At 29.0% G+C, this 15,859-nt stretch overlaps 3 protein-coding genes across 3 annotated transcripts in view; 1 reads left to right on the top strand and 2 right to left on the bottom strand.

The window, feature by feature from the left end:
* Window positions 1–6,462: 6,462 nt before the first annotated feature.
* On the top strand, window positions 6,463–10,378 carry LOC107027323 (protein NUCLEAR FUSION DEFECTIVE 4-like). The gene is made up of 3 exons (XM_015228499.2): window positions 6,463–7,014; window positions 8,709–9,601; window positions 9,838–10,378. Exons 1-3 carry the CDS (start codon window positions 6,703–6,705, stop codon window positions 10,307–10,309), a joined length of 1,677 nt encoding a protein of 558 aa, XP_015083985.1. The 5' UTR covers window positions 6,463–6,702; the 3' UTR covers window positions 10,310–10,378.
* Window positions 10,379–10,814: 436 nt separating this feature from the next.
* Window positions 10,815–12,473, bottom strand: LOC107027325. The gene has a single exon (XM_015228500.2). It carries the CDS (start codon window positions 12,430–12,432, stop codon window positions 10,972–10,974), a length of 1,461 nt encoding a protein of 486 aa, XP_015083986.1. The 5' UTR covers window positions 12,433–12,473; the 3' UTR covers window positions 10,815–10,971.
* Window positions 12,474–14,890: 2,417 nt separating this feature from the next.
* The window catches only part of LOC107027289 (probable serine/threonine-protein kinase PBL15), a 3,468-nt gene continuing 2,499 nt past the window's right edge, over window positions 14,891–15,859 (bottom strand). Inside the window, exon 5 of the mRNA XM_015228464.2 lies at window positions 14,891–15,558. Within this exon, the coding sequence (XP_015083950.1) occupies window positions 15,107–15,558 (452 nt within the window). The 3' untranslated portion in view covers window positions 14,891–15,106. The remainder of the gene's footprint in view (window positions 15,559–15,859) is intronic.

Below are 15,859 nucleotides of genomic sequence, written 5' to 3'. Positions count from 1 at the left end.
TATTCAAATAATATTTGCCAAGAATATTTGAAAATTTATGACCAAGCGCTAGCTTATAATCATATAAAGATAAATAATTTATATTTACACATAATTAAAATGATCCGGTTAAACTAATTTTTCTACGATATGTTTCTCTTCTAACACAAATAGTCGTAAAAAGTGAATATTTGTATTCCAAACTATAAAACTAACAACCTTCGGGAGTTGGGGTATGAAAACAAAAACAATAGTGAAACTGAAACATTTATGATGATACCAAATCTATATAATGACATGATCAGTTGGAAATTTTTTTGAAATATTTTAATTATTTTTGCTGCTGACACAACTTATATATATAAAACACAAAACATTTAAGAAAATCTTCTCAATATTTTTTTAAAAAACCACATGAATGTTCGTCTTTTNGTTCGATTTTGGTTCTTAAATTAGGCACTCAATAACAAAAATGTAAAAAGAAAAAAGTGTAAGAAATTAAATAATGAATTTATAGAAAGTGAAGGAAAAATATGTTGCGAACCCTGTAACAATTTTTTGTTAAGTAAGCTCATATTTTCTTGAAGACAAATTTACCTAGAGCATAAATAGAGAAAACAATTAATAGAATTTAGACATGTACGTTATGAGTAAACAAATATTTATTTCATGAATTTCCATATTAAAGGCTAAAAAAGCTCATATATTCATATGAATTGAGCTCTTTTTACGTAATAATATCGTTTCAAAACGGAATGCGAGAACGGAATCCAAAGTGGACTCGAGTCGATGTCACACAAGAAAACAAAACAAAAAAAATTAGCGAGTTCATCTAAAAAAAAAAAGAAAGAAAAAAAAGAATTTCACCTCCCTCGGGGCAGCGAGCCGGAGACGAAACGAGCAGGAGAGGCAGCGAACACCCAAGATTGACGTTTAAATTTCGGACACCTACGTATATCTTATATGTGTGTATTTGTGCAATCAATATTCTTCTCTCCTCTTTTTTCTCTCTTCGTTTTCTCTCTTTTTTTTCTCTCTTTCCAATTTTCTCTCTTTCCAATTTTCTCTTCTTTTTTCTTTTTTCTCTCCTTTTTCTTTTTCTTTTGAAGATGATAAGGATATTAAAAAGCCAAAATTATGGTCAAAAGAGAGGGAAACTTGTTTAAATTTTAAATTTTGAATTTTGAAATTTAAAAGGGGTAAGGTTGGAGGGAAATGAAAAAAAGGGAATTGGGTTGGGATTTAATTAAAACGGAATGGGCCATGTAATTGGGCCTGGGTGTCTGAAAATAAAGTGGGCCTGGAAGGGAATGAGGTGGGCTGGAAATTTATTAGGCTTGGGGTTTGGGAAAAGGGTTGGGTTGCTGAAGTGAGCTGGGAGAAGAAGAAATAAAAATGGGCCTGGATTTGAAAAAAAGAAATTTTGTAAATGGCCCAAAATTGAATTGGAAATTTAAGATGAGTTAATTTAATACATAGCCAAATTGAGTTAGGAGAATAAATCTGGCAAAACCTTAAATAAAACGCATTTGTATTAATTAATTAACGAGCTTCTTATTTAGTAATATAATTATTTAAATTGTAAAATAGTGATTCAAAATATAACCATAATTTAAACTAAATTAGTTAAATAGAATATTTACTAAAATTTAAAATATTTTGAGAAATAATCGCAAAATGTACCAACTATATTATTTTAAATTGTTTGGAAATTTAAGAAGCTCGAAAGGTGAATATATTTAGGAGGGAATATAATCCCTAGCCTAATTTTTATATTTTAAAAACAGATATGGACAAACTCGTATCTCTACAAATTGGATATTTTATTGCTGGAAAATTATGTTTTGCTTTTTTTCTTTTTTTTTGGACGAAGATAGACCTCTCCTTGTAATATGGAGTAATAAAATATTCACAAACTTACTTTTTTTTTACTGGATCCAAACGTTGTAAATTAAAATCCAAAAAGTGAATATATTTAGGAGGGGGATACAATGCCTTAACTTTAAAATTTTTAATAAATATGGACAAACTCATACTTTTACGAATTGGATCTTTATCGCTAAAGTTATGTTTTGCTTATTTGGATGAAAATAGACCTCTCCTTATAATACGGAATAATAGAACATTCACAAACATAGTTTAAAACTTTAAAAGCCAAATTTTTAAATTTTTGGTGTTTTGAATTTCTTTCCATGTATACTCACTTCGATGTCATTGTCCATGAAGATAGAGAATAAAATAAGGGAAAATAGAAAGAACGAAGACACAAATACAAAAGATGAAGTGAAATATTTAAAAAAAAAGTGAAATATTTTAAAATAAAATAGGCACAAAATATTTTTCTTTTTTAAAAAAGTTAAGAAAAAGGGAATCATGAGCTGTCGGTTTTGTTTTAACATAAAATGTAAACAATTTCAAACACGGTACGTTTTTCTAGGGCGAGTTCCGGCGAGTCGGGCGTACCAAAAACGTATCGAGGCACAAATGTAAGGCTTAAATTTATAGAGTTTAAGTTTTAAATTTTAGAGTGTAAGATTTAATAGTAAAGAAACATAGTTTTGGGCGTAAAAACATATGCTCTGGATATTTGTTTTATAAAAAAAAATCCTTTTTTTGCTTTAGATCATTTTTTTTATTATTGGTGTATTGATATTTTTCAAATAGTAATCATCTTCGTTATTAGTGATTAATATCTTTTTCAAATAAAAATCGTAAAATCTTTTTTACATATTATAGACTATTTAATAAATTTATTTGTTTAATAATTGAAAGTTTTACTTTTATTTATTTAGTAATAAAATTATATATGTATATGTATGTATATGTATATATATATATATATATATATATATATATATATATATACATATACATACATATACATATATAATTTTATTACTAAATAAATAAAAGTAAAACTTTCAATTATTAAACAAATAAATTTATTAAATAGTCTATAATATGTAAAAAAGATTTTACGATTTTTATTTGAAAAAGATATTAATCACTAATAACGAAGATGATTACTATTTGAAAAATATCAATACACCAATAATAAAAAAAATGATCTAAAGCAAAAAAAGGATTTTTTTTTATAAAACAAATATCCAGAGCATATGTTTTTACGCCCAAAACTATGTTTCTTTACTATTAAATCTTACACTCTAAAATTTAAAACTTAAACTCTATAAATTTAAGCCTTACATTTGTGCCTCGATACGTTTTTGGTACGCCCGACTCGCCGGAACTCGCCCTAGAAAAACGTACCGTGTTTGAAATTGTTTACATTTTATGTTAAAACAAAACCGACAGCTCATGATTCCCTTTTTCTTAACTTTTTTAAAAAAGAAAAATATTTTGTGCCTATTTTATTTTAAAATATTTCACTTTTTTTTTAAATATTTCACTTCATCTTTTGTATTTGTGTCTTCGTTCTTTCTATTTTCCCTTATTTTATTCTCTATCTTCATGGACAATGACATCGAAGTGAGTATACATGGAAAGAAATTCAAAACACCAAAAATTTAAAAATTTGGCTTTTAAAGTTTTAAACTATGTTTGTGAATGTTCTATTATTCCGTATTATAAGGAGAGGTCTATTTTCATCCAAATAAGCAAAACATAACTTTAGCGATAAAGATCCAATTCGTAAAAGTATGAGTTTGTCCATATTTATTAAAAATTTTAAAGTTAAGGCATTGTATCCCCCTCCTAAATATATTCACTTTTTGGATTTTAATTTACAACGTTTGGATCCAGTAAAAANAACATAAAACGCTTTGCATCACGCTTCCGCCTTTTAAAATATGCGAGTATTAAATAGTTTGAACATAGTTCATCATCAATAGATCGTTCAATAAATTTTGGAGGCTTAAAGTTTTAAATTTCACAAAGAGGTCTTATTTTCTTAGCTGACATATATGAATTGAATAATTATAACATGTTAAATGTAATTCTACAAATGAGATCTAAAAAGAAAGGATATAAGCAAATATTATGAAATAAGAATACAAATAATGTAAACTTTCAATGAAAAATATATCATATCAAGTTAGAATAATAAAATCTGACACAAAAATTTAAAAAGTTTATAAAATAATAGAATATAGTGTTGCGCTGAATTTGATAAGTTGATATAATAATATTAAAATTTATTAGTTTTGGTGTTTGAAATTTGAAAAAGACAGCCCACTATTTGGAGTATTCAAATGGTAATTCTCGTGAGTTAAATTATATTGTCAATCAGGCCTCCGAGGTATAATTTAGATCGAGTCCAATTCAATAACTTTAATTCAAATTATGTACATTCAACTTTCTTTTGAAATTTTTATTTATTATTCTCTTCGTTAGATATTGTTTGTTATGGTTTCTATTTTTAGAGTTAAATTATAAAAATTTTGATTAACATTTTAAGATGTATTTTTTATCATATTAATTTGAAAAAAATTGTAATTTATAGTACTTTTCATATAGTTTTGGAATATCTAATTTTTTTGTTTAAAATATCAAATTAATGTGATCTAATTTACCTTTAAAATTAATCAAATTGACTTTTAAAAAACGCAATATAACAAACATTTCTGGACGAAAAGAGTATTTAAGTATTCTCATTTATAATATTATTATAGTTCTATTACAAACTCCAACGTCCCTAATTTATTATTTTCTTGCTTTTCTAATTTGTAAAGAAAACAAAAGAGAGATTTGGGATTTTTTTTTGAAGGGGGGTAAATATTTTAGGTATATCCTTCATTAATATTCTATATGCACAAAAAGTTATTTTTTTTTTGTTGTCTTAAATATACTCTTAAATAAATAAGGAATAATTTCATAGACCTCCCTTCAGGATTCGCTCTATAATATTCACATTTCTTGTGGTTTACAATATTACGTGTACCTTCTTAATTTTCATTTGCTTGTAACCATTTTTTAGACCTATTTAAAATAAATATAAATTAATTTTGATTTGACAATTTTACTCTTCTTTATATTTATTTCTTCATATTAATAATTATTATATAAAAAACAACTCATTTAACAAATATTTTAAAAATGAATCATGACAAATACGTATTTTATTATCCAACAAAGACCAAAGTCTTCATTCAAGCTAACCCACCATTTTCACCCAATATTAACTCTTCACTCCATTTCACCTTTACCCATTCACATAGATTTTTCCCCTCACAATAACCCATTATTTTTCGGCAATAATTTCTTCAAATAGAAGATAAAAATGAACTTCACAAGAGAGAAATTCGATAAGAACGTTCAGATTTTGTTCTAGTTAAATATTTCTATGAACGAAGAAGAAATATAATCCAACAAATAGAGATAAATCGTTGAAAATTAGATCTAAATTTTCATATTTAAGGATAAAATTGTCAAATCTAAATTAATTTATATTTATTTTAAATAGGTTTAAAAATGGTTACAAGAAAATGAAAGTAAGGGAGATAGACATAATATCATAAACCACATGAAAATGAGTGTTATAGAGCGAAACCTGGAGGAAGATCTCTGCTATTATCCCAATAAATAAAGAGGTTTAAATATGTGATCGCACTAACCTTGAAAGCCATGAATGCATTTGAACATAAATTCTATTTGAAGATTGAAAAAATAACTCTAATAACTCACTCATTTGGCAAATTAATGGAAAATACTATAAATACTTATTTAAGAGAGACAAACTTCCCCTAATAAATAAGAAAAAGCTAAGAGATAAATTAAAAGGCAATAAAACATAACAACACGTCGATGGCTTGAACTCTTTTAATTAGTTTTTTTTCCTATACTAAATTTCCAAATTATCGCTTTCTTCTTGGGATTGTGCCTAATTTTTTCCCCAAAATTATTTTTTCTTAATTAATCAACGAAGTAATTATTTGAAAAATTAGTAAGGTGAAATTTAATTTACCTTACTTATATTTATTTCTATCGTTAGAGTTTAATAAAAGATCGCTACACATCTTATTTATAGAAGTCACAAATTTATATAATATTATATTCACATAGAAAAAAAAAAGGCCAAAACCAATGCCTCAAATACAACAACAGTGATGCAATCACCTTAAATAACATAAGGAGGAACACAACAAAAACTTACCCTACTCCTTATGTAAACAATATGTAAAATTTATCAACTAACTTTGAATTTGACTTTACCTAATTCTAAGAATTGAATTCCTTATTTTTATTTATTCCATAGACAGCCTTTTTAGACTATAAAACTCGTATTTCGCTAATCATTAAGTAACAATTTAAATAAAAAAAATCATAAAAATATATATACACACACGATACACAACATTACACACTTATATTTATATTATATACACAATGTATCAACTTTATATTATACGCACTTTCAATAGTTAAAAATTTTGAACCCGAAATCTCAAATTTAAAAAGTATATAAAATAAATAGAGGAGTTACTCTCTAATTACATCACCACAACGTCAACCAAAGATTAATTCTAGAATTACATTTCAGGACTCATGAATATAAATATAAAAACAAATAAGCCAATTAGGTCCCATTTCTTCATTTTCTATCACGGTCAAATAAAGCCAATAGGGGCCTAGTTGTTTTTTCTCCATCTGGAATAGTAATTAACGAGCGCATATAAATTAGGCCACGTACGTAAACTCCAAAACACAAGGCAAAATTAAGTTATTTTGCTAAAAATCTTAGATTTAAATCGAGCATTTGTGATTAATATGACAGAATATGAATCGCGAAAATGGATTATTTTGGTTGCGACAATCTGGATTCAAGCGTTCACCGGAACGAATTTCGACTTCTCAGCTTACTCGTCGGAGTTGAAGGGTGTTTTGGGAATTTCACAGGTTCAGTTGAACTACCTGGCGACGGCGTCCGATCTCGGAAAAGCGTTGGGGTGGTCATCGGGATTAGCGCTGATGTATATGCCGTTGTGGTCCGTCATGTTTGTAGCTGCTTTTATGGGGTTGTTTGGTTATGGAATTCAATGGCTTATCATTCTTGACTACGTTTCATTGCCTTATTTTGTGGTTAGTATTATTCTTTCTTTCCATCTTTTTTACGACGTTTAATTTGGTTTCAATTTATATTTATATTTTTTAAAATTTTAAGCGTAAAATAGATATTTAAACGGGTATAAAATTAAATAAATAAACACACATGATATTCTATATGACAATTTGAGTCCTGCGAATATTACGTCACGTAATATTCATGTTTCTATTTGTTTAATTTTATATAAATTTAAGCATTTATTCGTGCAAAATAAAATTTGAAACAAGTTAAAAGGACTTATATTAATTAAATATAGTATTTTTTTCTATTTTCATTTTGTAGTAGTAGTGACTAGTGAGTTATTGTTTTTTTATGTTTTTAGGCTTTTAGCTGTCTAATTAATCGCGTTTTATTTCTAAATTCATATAATTATCTATAACTAATGTTAGTAATACGTGTTTCAAATAAATTCATTGTGTTGGGCTTATTATTTTTAAATAAATAGTGTCTACTTTAGCAATTGAATATTTATTTTAATCCGCAAAAGGTCAAAATACAAATCATTTAATAGCCAAATCCTTTTTCTAAATAAATAAATAGCAGAAGTATACAGAACATTCTAATATATCTTTATGGTTGCCTTTTTTTTCTTTTATCCTTTTTTTATTACTAGTGTTAAAAAAGCATGAATTATGCTATCCTTTTTCTTTTAATTATAACAAAGGTTATATACCACTAGTAAGCTTAATTTTTAGTCTTTTGAATTCACTTTAAGCTGTCTATCAAAAAGTAAAAATTATGTGTTATAAATCATAAATATAAAATATTTAAGACCACATAAATATTAGTGACTGTGATGTAGTGTCTTCGAATAAATCTGGTATATATAAACCAGATCACAGTTGTCCAAATTAATGTACTACTAAAATAAAATCCTAGCGTTTTGTTAGTAACCGGAGAAAAGAGACACTTGTCCTTTTATTACATGGGTTATATCTTGTGTGTCGATAAATTTTATGAGTTAGTTTATCTTTATTTAAAATTTAATTGAAAAATATATTTAATTTTATAGGAAGTTTTGTTATTAATGTCAACATTAAATTTATGATCTAAAATAAGTGGTATATATTTATGACTGTAAATTATTATTTAAAGAATATTTTAAAATTAAATTATTATAATAATATGTTATTTTTTTTAGATTGACTAAAAAGAAAAGTGTGATATAGAAAAAGTATCGTAGTTAAACATTTTTTTTATGTACAAATGTTTGAATTCCAACTTCTTTCATATGGTTACTAGTTTATATTTCGATTATTTTAATAAAAAATTTGGTTCCGTATCTATATCTTTCGGTCCGTGAATTTCAATTTCTTTTAATGATTATTATTTTATATTTTAAATATTTTAATAAAAATTCTGACTCTATATCCAAATATCCATTTCCTTTGGTCGAAGAAAAATTAGATAAATCATTCTAAATTTAACGAAAAAAAGTAGTAGTATATTTAATCTTGGTTTTATCCTGTGTTATTGTTTTAAATGTTTGACAATCGCTCACCACCCCTTGACTAATCAGCGCAATTTTTGTGATTTCAAACAAATCTACTGTTTTGACTCGAATTATATATTACACATGTCAAAACAATGTTTATAATGTTAGATAACACACATTGTGAATGTACTGACTCTGAATTCTGAATTCACGACTATCGATTAATCATTGCAGGTATTTTTCCTATGCTTGTTAGCTGGAAGCAGCATCACATGGTTCAACACAGTTTGTTTTGTTCTGTGCATAAAAAATTTCCCTTCTAACAGACCCTTAGCACTTGCACTTACTGTAAGTTTCAATGGAGTTAGTGCAGCCTTATACAACCTTGCTGCCATTTCATTAAACCCTTCTTCAACTCACATTTACCTTCTTCTTAATGCTTTCATTCCTCTCTTCACATCAATTGCATCACTCATCCCAATTCTTCGACAGCCCCCTGTCGATCCCCTGCCTTCTGATTCCATCAAACACGAACAACTCATATTCGTCCTGCTAAATTCCCTTGCAATGATTACTGGCTTCTATCTCCTCTTTGTACATTCAAATGACATATCAACAGCTCGTGTCATTTTTGGTGGTGCCATTTTATTACTAGTCCTACCATTAGGCATTCCTGGGATTATTTATGCACGCGATTGGTTTCAACGTAAGGTTTTCTCTAGTTTCACTCTTCAAGGTTCGGGCTTCCTTCTAGTAGATGATGACGATCTTGAATTTCATAGAGAGTTTATTAGTCGCGAGAACAGCCAGATTAATGTAACGTCTTATGGCGATGTTACATTAAGGTTTATTGGGAGTAGTGGAGAAGGATGTTGTGGGAAGGAGGATCAATTGTTTATGCTTGGAGAAGAACATAAGGCGGGAATGTTGGTTAAAAGAGTGGATTTTTGGTTATACTATTTAGCTTACTTTTGTGGAGGAACCATTGGGCTTGTGTATAGTAACAATCTTGGACAAATTGCACAATCACTTGGACATAGTTCAATGACTTCTACACTTATTACATTGTACTCCTCCTTCTCCTTCTTTGGTCGTTTGCTCTCTGCAGCTCCAGATTTCATCAGATTGTAAGTTAAAAACATCACTTTTACTCTGTTTTTCATAGTTTGTATCAAAGGGTAGGGAACGAAGGAACGCAGTGCTGTTAAATACTCTTAATCGGGAAATTAAATTACTGACTCTTAACTTGGCTCGATAACTAAACCTCAAAGAAAAAAAAACACGTGACATTTTGAACCAACTGACTCTACACATGAATAATAATTTGAGTTGCAAATTGAAAATGAAGGAATAATTTTTGCAGGAAGTTTTATTTCGCGAGAACAGGATGGCTAGCAATAGCATTAGTTCCAACACCAATAGCATTTTTCATAGTAGCAGCGAGTGGGAATGAGGCAGCCCTTCAAGCAGGAACAGCTCTAATTGGGTTGAGTTCAGGGTTCATATTCGCTGCAGCAGTGTCAATAACATCAGAACTATTTGGACCAAATAGTGTTGGAGTAAACCACAACATTCTCATCACAAATATCCCAATTGGATCACTTGTCTATGGTTTCCTTGCTGCTCTTATTTATGACAATAATGCTGCTGCTTTTTCAATACAGATGGTTAATGATTCAGTAGTTTGTATGGGGAGAAAATGCTATTTTACAACTTTTATTTGGTGGGGTTGTCTTGCCATAGTAGGACTTGTTTCAAGTGTGTTGTTGTTCTTAAGAACTCGACCTGCTTATGAGCGATTCGAGCAAAATCGTAGGATAAGTTTGTTGGAATGATTGTTAGTATCTGCTAAGTTTTGTATCAAATGAAATATCAATAGCGAAATATATTCTTTCATGATAAAACGATTTCCTTCAGCAGAATACTGAGACACCTCAAATTTTGTTGAATTTCGTATTCGAAAATCCCTCTATTTCCAGCCAACTAAATATAATATGAAAAAGTGCTTAATATGCCTTATTAGAAAAGTCACAATATTCGTCGAAAAAGTCATAACTCATTAAAATTGAATAGGTGTCCTTGGAGCACTACCTCCTAAGTTGGTCATTGTCCTAAATTGGATTGTGACAAAAAAACTTCGTCGAATAGCCGCCCATTTCAAAATGATAGCAGATAATTTGTGTATATATATATATTTTTTATTGTATAATATACATACAATATACATTTATAATTCAAAATAGTGTATATCTTTTGTATATTTGACTTGCTAGTGCAATAATTTTGACCTACCAACCAACTATTATTTTACTATACTAATAATAAAAAAGTTACCAATAATAACCTCACAAGAATCATGATTGTGTAGATTTCAATAACATCAGTACATACAACAATTGAACACTTCTCATAAATATATATACCTATCAAGAATCTAATCTCTCCAAAGTACTACCACATAACATCAAATGTTTCCACAAAAAATATTACTAATATATTAATGGTAGGTGCAAAATGTTTCATTCTTTATGCAAAGGAACAATCTTTCATAAGCCAAAGCCATTTTCTTTGCAGTGAACATAGAAGATGCATACTCCCTACAAGCCTTACCTCTTCTTGCTAATTTCCCTCTTCCTTCTTCAACTACTCTTTCAAGTGCTTCAACCAATGACGCCACATTTGGTGTAAACATAAATCCATATTCATCATTCACAACAAGTGTTCCTTTTATACTGGGAAACCTTGAAGCCATAATTGGTTTCCCACTCATCATTGCTTCCATTAATGTAAGATCAAGTCCTTGTGGTCTAAGTGTTGGATTCACAAATATGTCTATTGAGTTATAAAATGCTTTTAATTCAGATGGATTCATTGAACCTAAAACTATAACTTGAGGTCCTAAATCTTTGTATCTATGTAACCAAGGTCCAGAGCCAGCTACTATTAAATAAACATTAGGGTATTTTTCTTTGAGTTGTGAAAATGCTTCATGAAGTAAAGGGTGTCCTTTATCTTTTACTAATCTTCCAGCTACACCAAGTACTATGCTTGCATTTTGTGGTAAACCTATTTTGGACCCAAAATCATGACCTAATCTTGAATCTTCACAAAAATCTTTTTCATCTACACCATTGACAATTACATGGACTCTTCTTCTTGGGATTTGGTACACATCTCTAAGCATTTCTCCACAACTATCACTTATAGCTACATGATGTGCATAGTTATGAAAAAATCTAATTTCATCTAGCACCTTTGGTATCACGCCTTGTAGACCTTGGTTGAAAGTCGAGAGCATAGGCTCGTTAGGGTTTCTAGCTAAATCTTGGAATATGCTTGATTGTACACCCTCTAGAGCTATTCCATGCCATGATACCACGAGATTTGGAAGGCTAAGAGCTACATGATGAGGCAATGCCACACTTTCTGAGTGAATTACATCGAAAGGCTCTCTCTCATTTTCCTCTTGATATTGTTCCCATGCCTTTTTGTAACGCCATCTCCCTCCCTCGCCTTCATTCCAATGAATAATTGGTGAACTTTGTGAAGAATCATCAATAATATGTGATGTAGTTGGAGTAACATGCTCCATAGGAGCTGAGGTAAAGACATGTACTTGATGACCACGACTTGCCATAGCCATATGCAACGTATAGGCATGACGTTCCATGCCTCCGGGGGTAGCACTCGTAGGCCATTTCCTTGAAAAGACCGCGATTTTTAGAGTTTTCAATGGAGGATTCTTATCATTGAACTTCAAACGGTTCCATGAAAACTCAGCATCGCGTAGATCACCGGACCAAGACTTGATTTTGGAAGAAGTGGTGGTGCAAATGGAGTTAGTAGGGGTATGGAGGAGTCGAAGAATTGGAATGGTGAAAAGAACAGTGAAAAAGAAGGCGGTACAAAGGCTAGAATTAGGAGAAAAAAGAGGTTTTTTAGACTTGTTGAATGCCATTATGTTTGAGGTTTGAAAAAAACAGAAGGGGGTGTATAGAAATATAAATATGACTTTAATTTAATTTTGTATAATAAAAGGGACTTTTTCAAAGTTGATACGCTAAGGAAAGTGGGAAAGTTTGGCACAAATGCACGCACTTAAGCAAGTGCACATTGGATTGTTGAGTTGGCCTTTTGCTTGCTTTTTAGTGCGTTCCTCACGCATAATGCAAGAAAATTAAAAAGTTGGACATAATATATAGTTAGTGAATAAGTTTCATGTGAAAGGGCCTAAAATTATTCTAAACTTATGAATGAATTTTAGGTGGCTGTCACCCTAATAATCAAAAAAGACTTTTCATGTGCTGCCCCATGAGAAAAAAAATTAGAATCGCATGTGAAGGGCGTGATGAGATTAAATAAACAAAAATATCTTTATATAAAATAATTATATATTGTAACGTTAATTTAATCGTGAAAAAATATCAAAAGGTAAGCAATTGAATTTGGATTTTACCATCCTAAGACTCAAGACCCTCTACTTGCTCACATATCATGTTAATTTGTCTGATCGTCTTATTTAAAAGTTAAGTTATTAAAGAGAATAAACTTTCTTTATTTTATCTTAATGGTTAAATAAATTTTTGTTTATGCAATTAAACATTCATGAAATGACCAATACTAACGATGTTGTTGCTTTCTTGGCACATGTGAGCTGCTAGATTCTTTTTAGTAAACATTTTGTACTTAAGTTAATTAATCTACACTTAACTTGCATATCGTACTAATTTATATTTCTATTATTTTTATTATTTTATTATACTTATAGAAAGGGATTATAAAGTTCGTTTAAAAGTAGGCATACTTTCGATAAAACAATTTGTTTTTTTTAAAATAATGATAAGAAAAATATGTAGCATGATTCATGAATAATTTTTTTAAAAACTAAATAATAATCATTTTTGGCATTACTAATAGTGGGAAATCATTCCACAAATGTAATTCATATATATAGCTCCTAATTAACTAATTTGACTTACTAGTTACTAAAGGCACAAATGCATTAATATTTAATAAAAGGATATTGATTTATAAAATGCTTTACTTTGTGGAAATATCTAACATAAAGAGGGAGTGATGTATAAGTTTTTTTTTATTTTCTTTTTGTATAAAAGTCAACCATTCAACTTAAGCAAACTTGCAAATTAGACGCATTTGGACATTGAATTTTGACGTTTTTAATTTAGAGTCTATTTTGTAGAAAGTATTTTGTGATGTACTTATTTTATTGAAATATATTTACATGTATATTTTTTAAGTCTTAATTATTATAATTTTTGGTTGACAGTCTTCTTTTAAGTTTAATTGATGGCTTTTATTTCTTGACCTTTAATTAAGCAGTTAGCACTAGAGTGCCTTTGCTACTTTTATAAGCACCATTTTTATGCTTAAATTTTCAGTTATATATTAATTACGTGGTCAAAAAAATAGCTTTATCTTTTATTGGACGATACGTGTATTGAGTAAAAGCACAAATAATAGAGATAATATATTTTAATAGGGATTAAGGGTGTTATATAGGTGGATGAAATTATATTTGAGCAGATCAAAATGAATTAAATTAATAAATTAATTTTGTTATAACTAGCATGATTTTAGCTTGAATTAAATGGACAGAATAACTTCGCCTAATAACGGATCATAGTTCTAATTTAAAATTCTTCTTTATTTGTTCTCTTATACTTTATAGTTTACATCAAAATAAACGGGTAGAAATTTTTTTATTGAAATCATTATTATGTTAAAATAAACCTAATAAATAAACATTATCTTTATAATACTTTAAAATGTGTTTGTATTGGTCGATTTAAGCTATAATCAGCCTAAAATTAGCGCAAGCTTTCAAAAAGTCTAATTTAGACTTGGTCGTAATATTTTTTGATGAAATGATTATATTCAATATAAATTGAAAATTTTAACTTTTACGCAAAGTAAAAAGAGAAAGAAGAGGAAATAATGGAGTTGACACATGTCTTTGTTGAACCTTTAATCTTGGTTTGGTCCACGTGAGCTTTAAAAGCAAAATGGTCCACATAGGCATGAAAAAACTTTTTTTTAAAAAAAAAATTTTTGTACGGTATTGGTATTTATATTAGAGTTTAATTATTACGGAATTGTGCTGTATAGAGCTCTATTCGACAGAAAACGCTCCCTATAAAAGGGTTTGCCATATTAGACGACTCGAAAGACTTATATTAAAAAGATTTAGATAAGAAATTTTAGTGTATATAACACAATTAAATAATCTTCAAGGTCACTTTCAATGTTTCTTTGAAGAAAAATTTATTATTTTAATTTAGTCTCCGTGAGTCGATGAATACAAAATATGTATTTTTACTACTGAATCAAAATAAAATATTATCCTATGGTGTAAACGTCGTAACATAATGTTAATCCATGCCAAAAATAGAAATGAGTGCATCAAAATGCCTCCAAAACTATCACATTGCTAAAAGGAAGTTATAATGTTACACAAAACCTTAGGTGGTAACTTTCATTTATCTACAAACATTTAGATCTCCCCTTAACTCCATACTTTAAATACAATATTCATATATATATATATATATAATTATAGATATAGATATTATATAATTATTTCAAGCACAATCTTTCATCATACATACATACATTTACTTGCTCTTACTATTGACACCCATCCTTGGATTCTTAATCACCACAATTTTGCTATCCTTGTTTCCTTTTGGTGCATAAACAACATACTTATTGCTTGATTTTGGTGAAGGTGGCCATTGTCCACAAGCCACAGCCATGTCTCTTAATGGTTGAATGGCTTCTAATGTTTCAATAATGGCTGGCATTTTGGGCCTATCTTTTGGGTTCAAACTTGTGCATAGTGAAGCTAAATGGGCCATTTCTTTTGCACCTTTTACTGAATATTGTCCACCAAATCTTGGGTCCATTATACAACGCAGTCTTCTACTACTTGACAAGTAAGGCCTGGTCCAATCCACTAAGTTTTGTTCATTTTTGGGCCTTGTTTTATCCATTGCTCTTCTTCCTGTTAGTAGTTCTAGTAAAACTACTCCAAAGCTATATATGTCACTTCTTGTTGTAAGATGTCCTACATCACAAGTGGAACATGAACAAATTGTTTACACCAAACAAATAAATATAATATATAAACTATGTTAGTTACTTAATTATGGTTGAGAGAAAGACCAATGCAATCTCACTTTAATTTGTTCTAACACTTAGATATGGACAACTTTTTTTTATTTGGTGTAAACATCAGCGATGACTAGTATTTTTCTCTAGAAGACCAATAATTTGCAGGACTTTCCCAGAAGACCAATAATATAATTGGTTCATTTTTAACTCTCCCCCCCCCCCCCAACACCCTCTTATTTAGTGTATTGCATTTT

Source organism: Solanum pennellii, chromosome 8, assembly GCF_001406875.1.
Source record: "Solanum pennellii chromosome 8, SPENNV200".
Lineage (NCBI taxonomy): Eukaryota > Viridiplantae > Streptophyta > Magnoliopsida > Solanales > Solanaceae > Solanum > Solanum pennellii.
Note: the sequence above shows the minus strand (reverse complement) of the source record. Positions and strands in the feature narration are given on the sequence as shown.

Coding starts and splice junctions, on each gene's coding strand:
- LOC107027325 (XM_015228500.2), bottom strand. CDS start 12,432: ATGGCATTCAACAAGTCTAAAAAACCTCTTTTTTCTCCTAATTCTAGC.
- LOC107027323 (XM_015228499.2), top strand. CDS start 6,703: ATGACAGAATATGAATCGCGAAAATGGATTATTTTGGTTGCGACAATC. Junction 7,015..8,708: donor TTTCATTGCCTTATTTTGTG/GTTAGTATTATT, acceptor TAATCATTGCAG/GTATTTTTCCTATGCTTGTT. Junction 9,602..9,837: donor GCTCCAGATTTCATCAGATT/GTAAGTTAAAAA, acceptor TAATTTTTGCAG/GAAGTTTTATTTCGCGAGAA.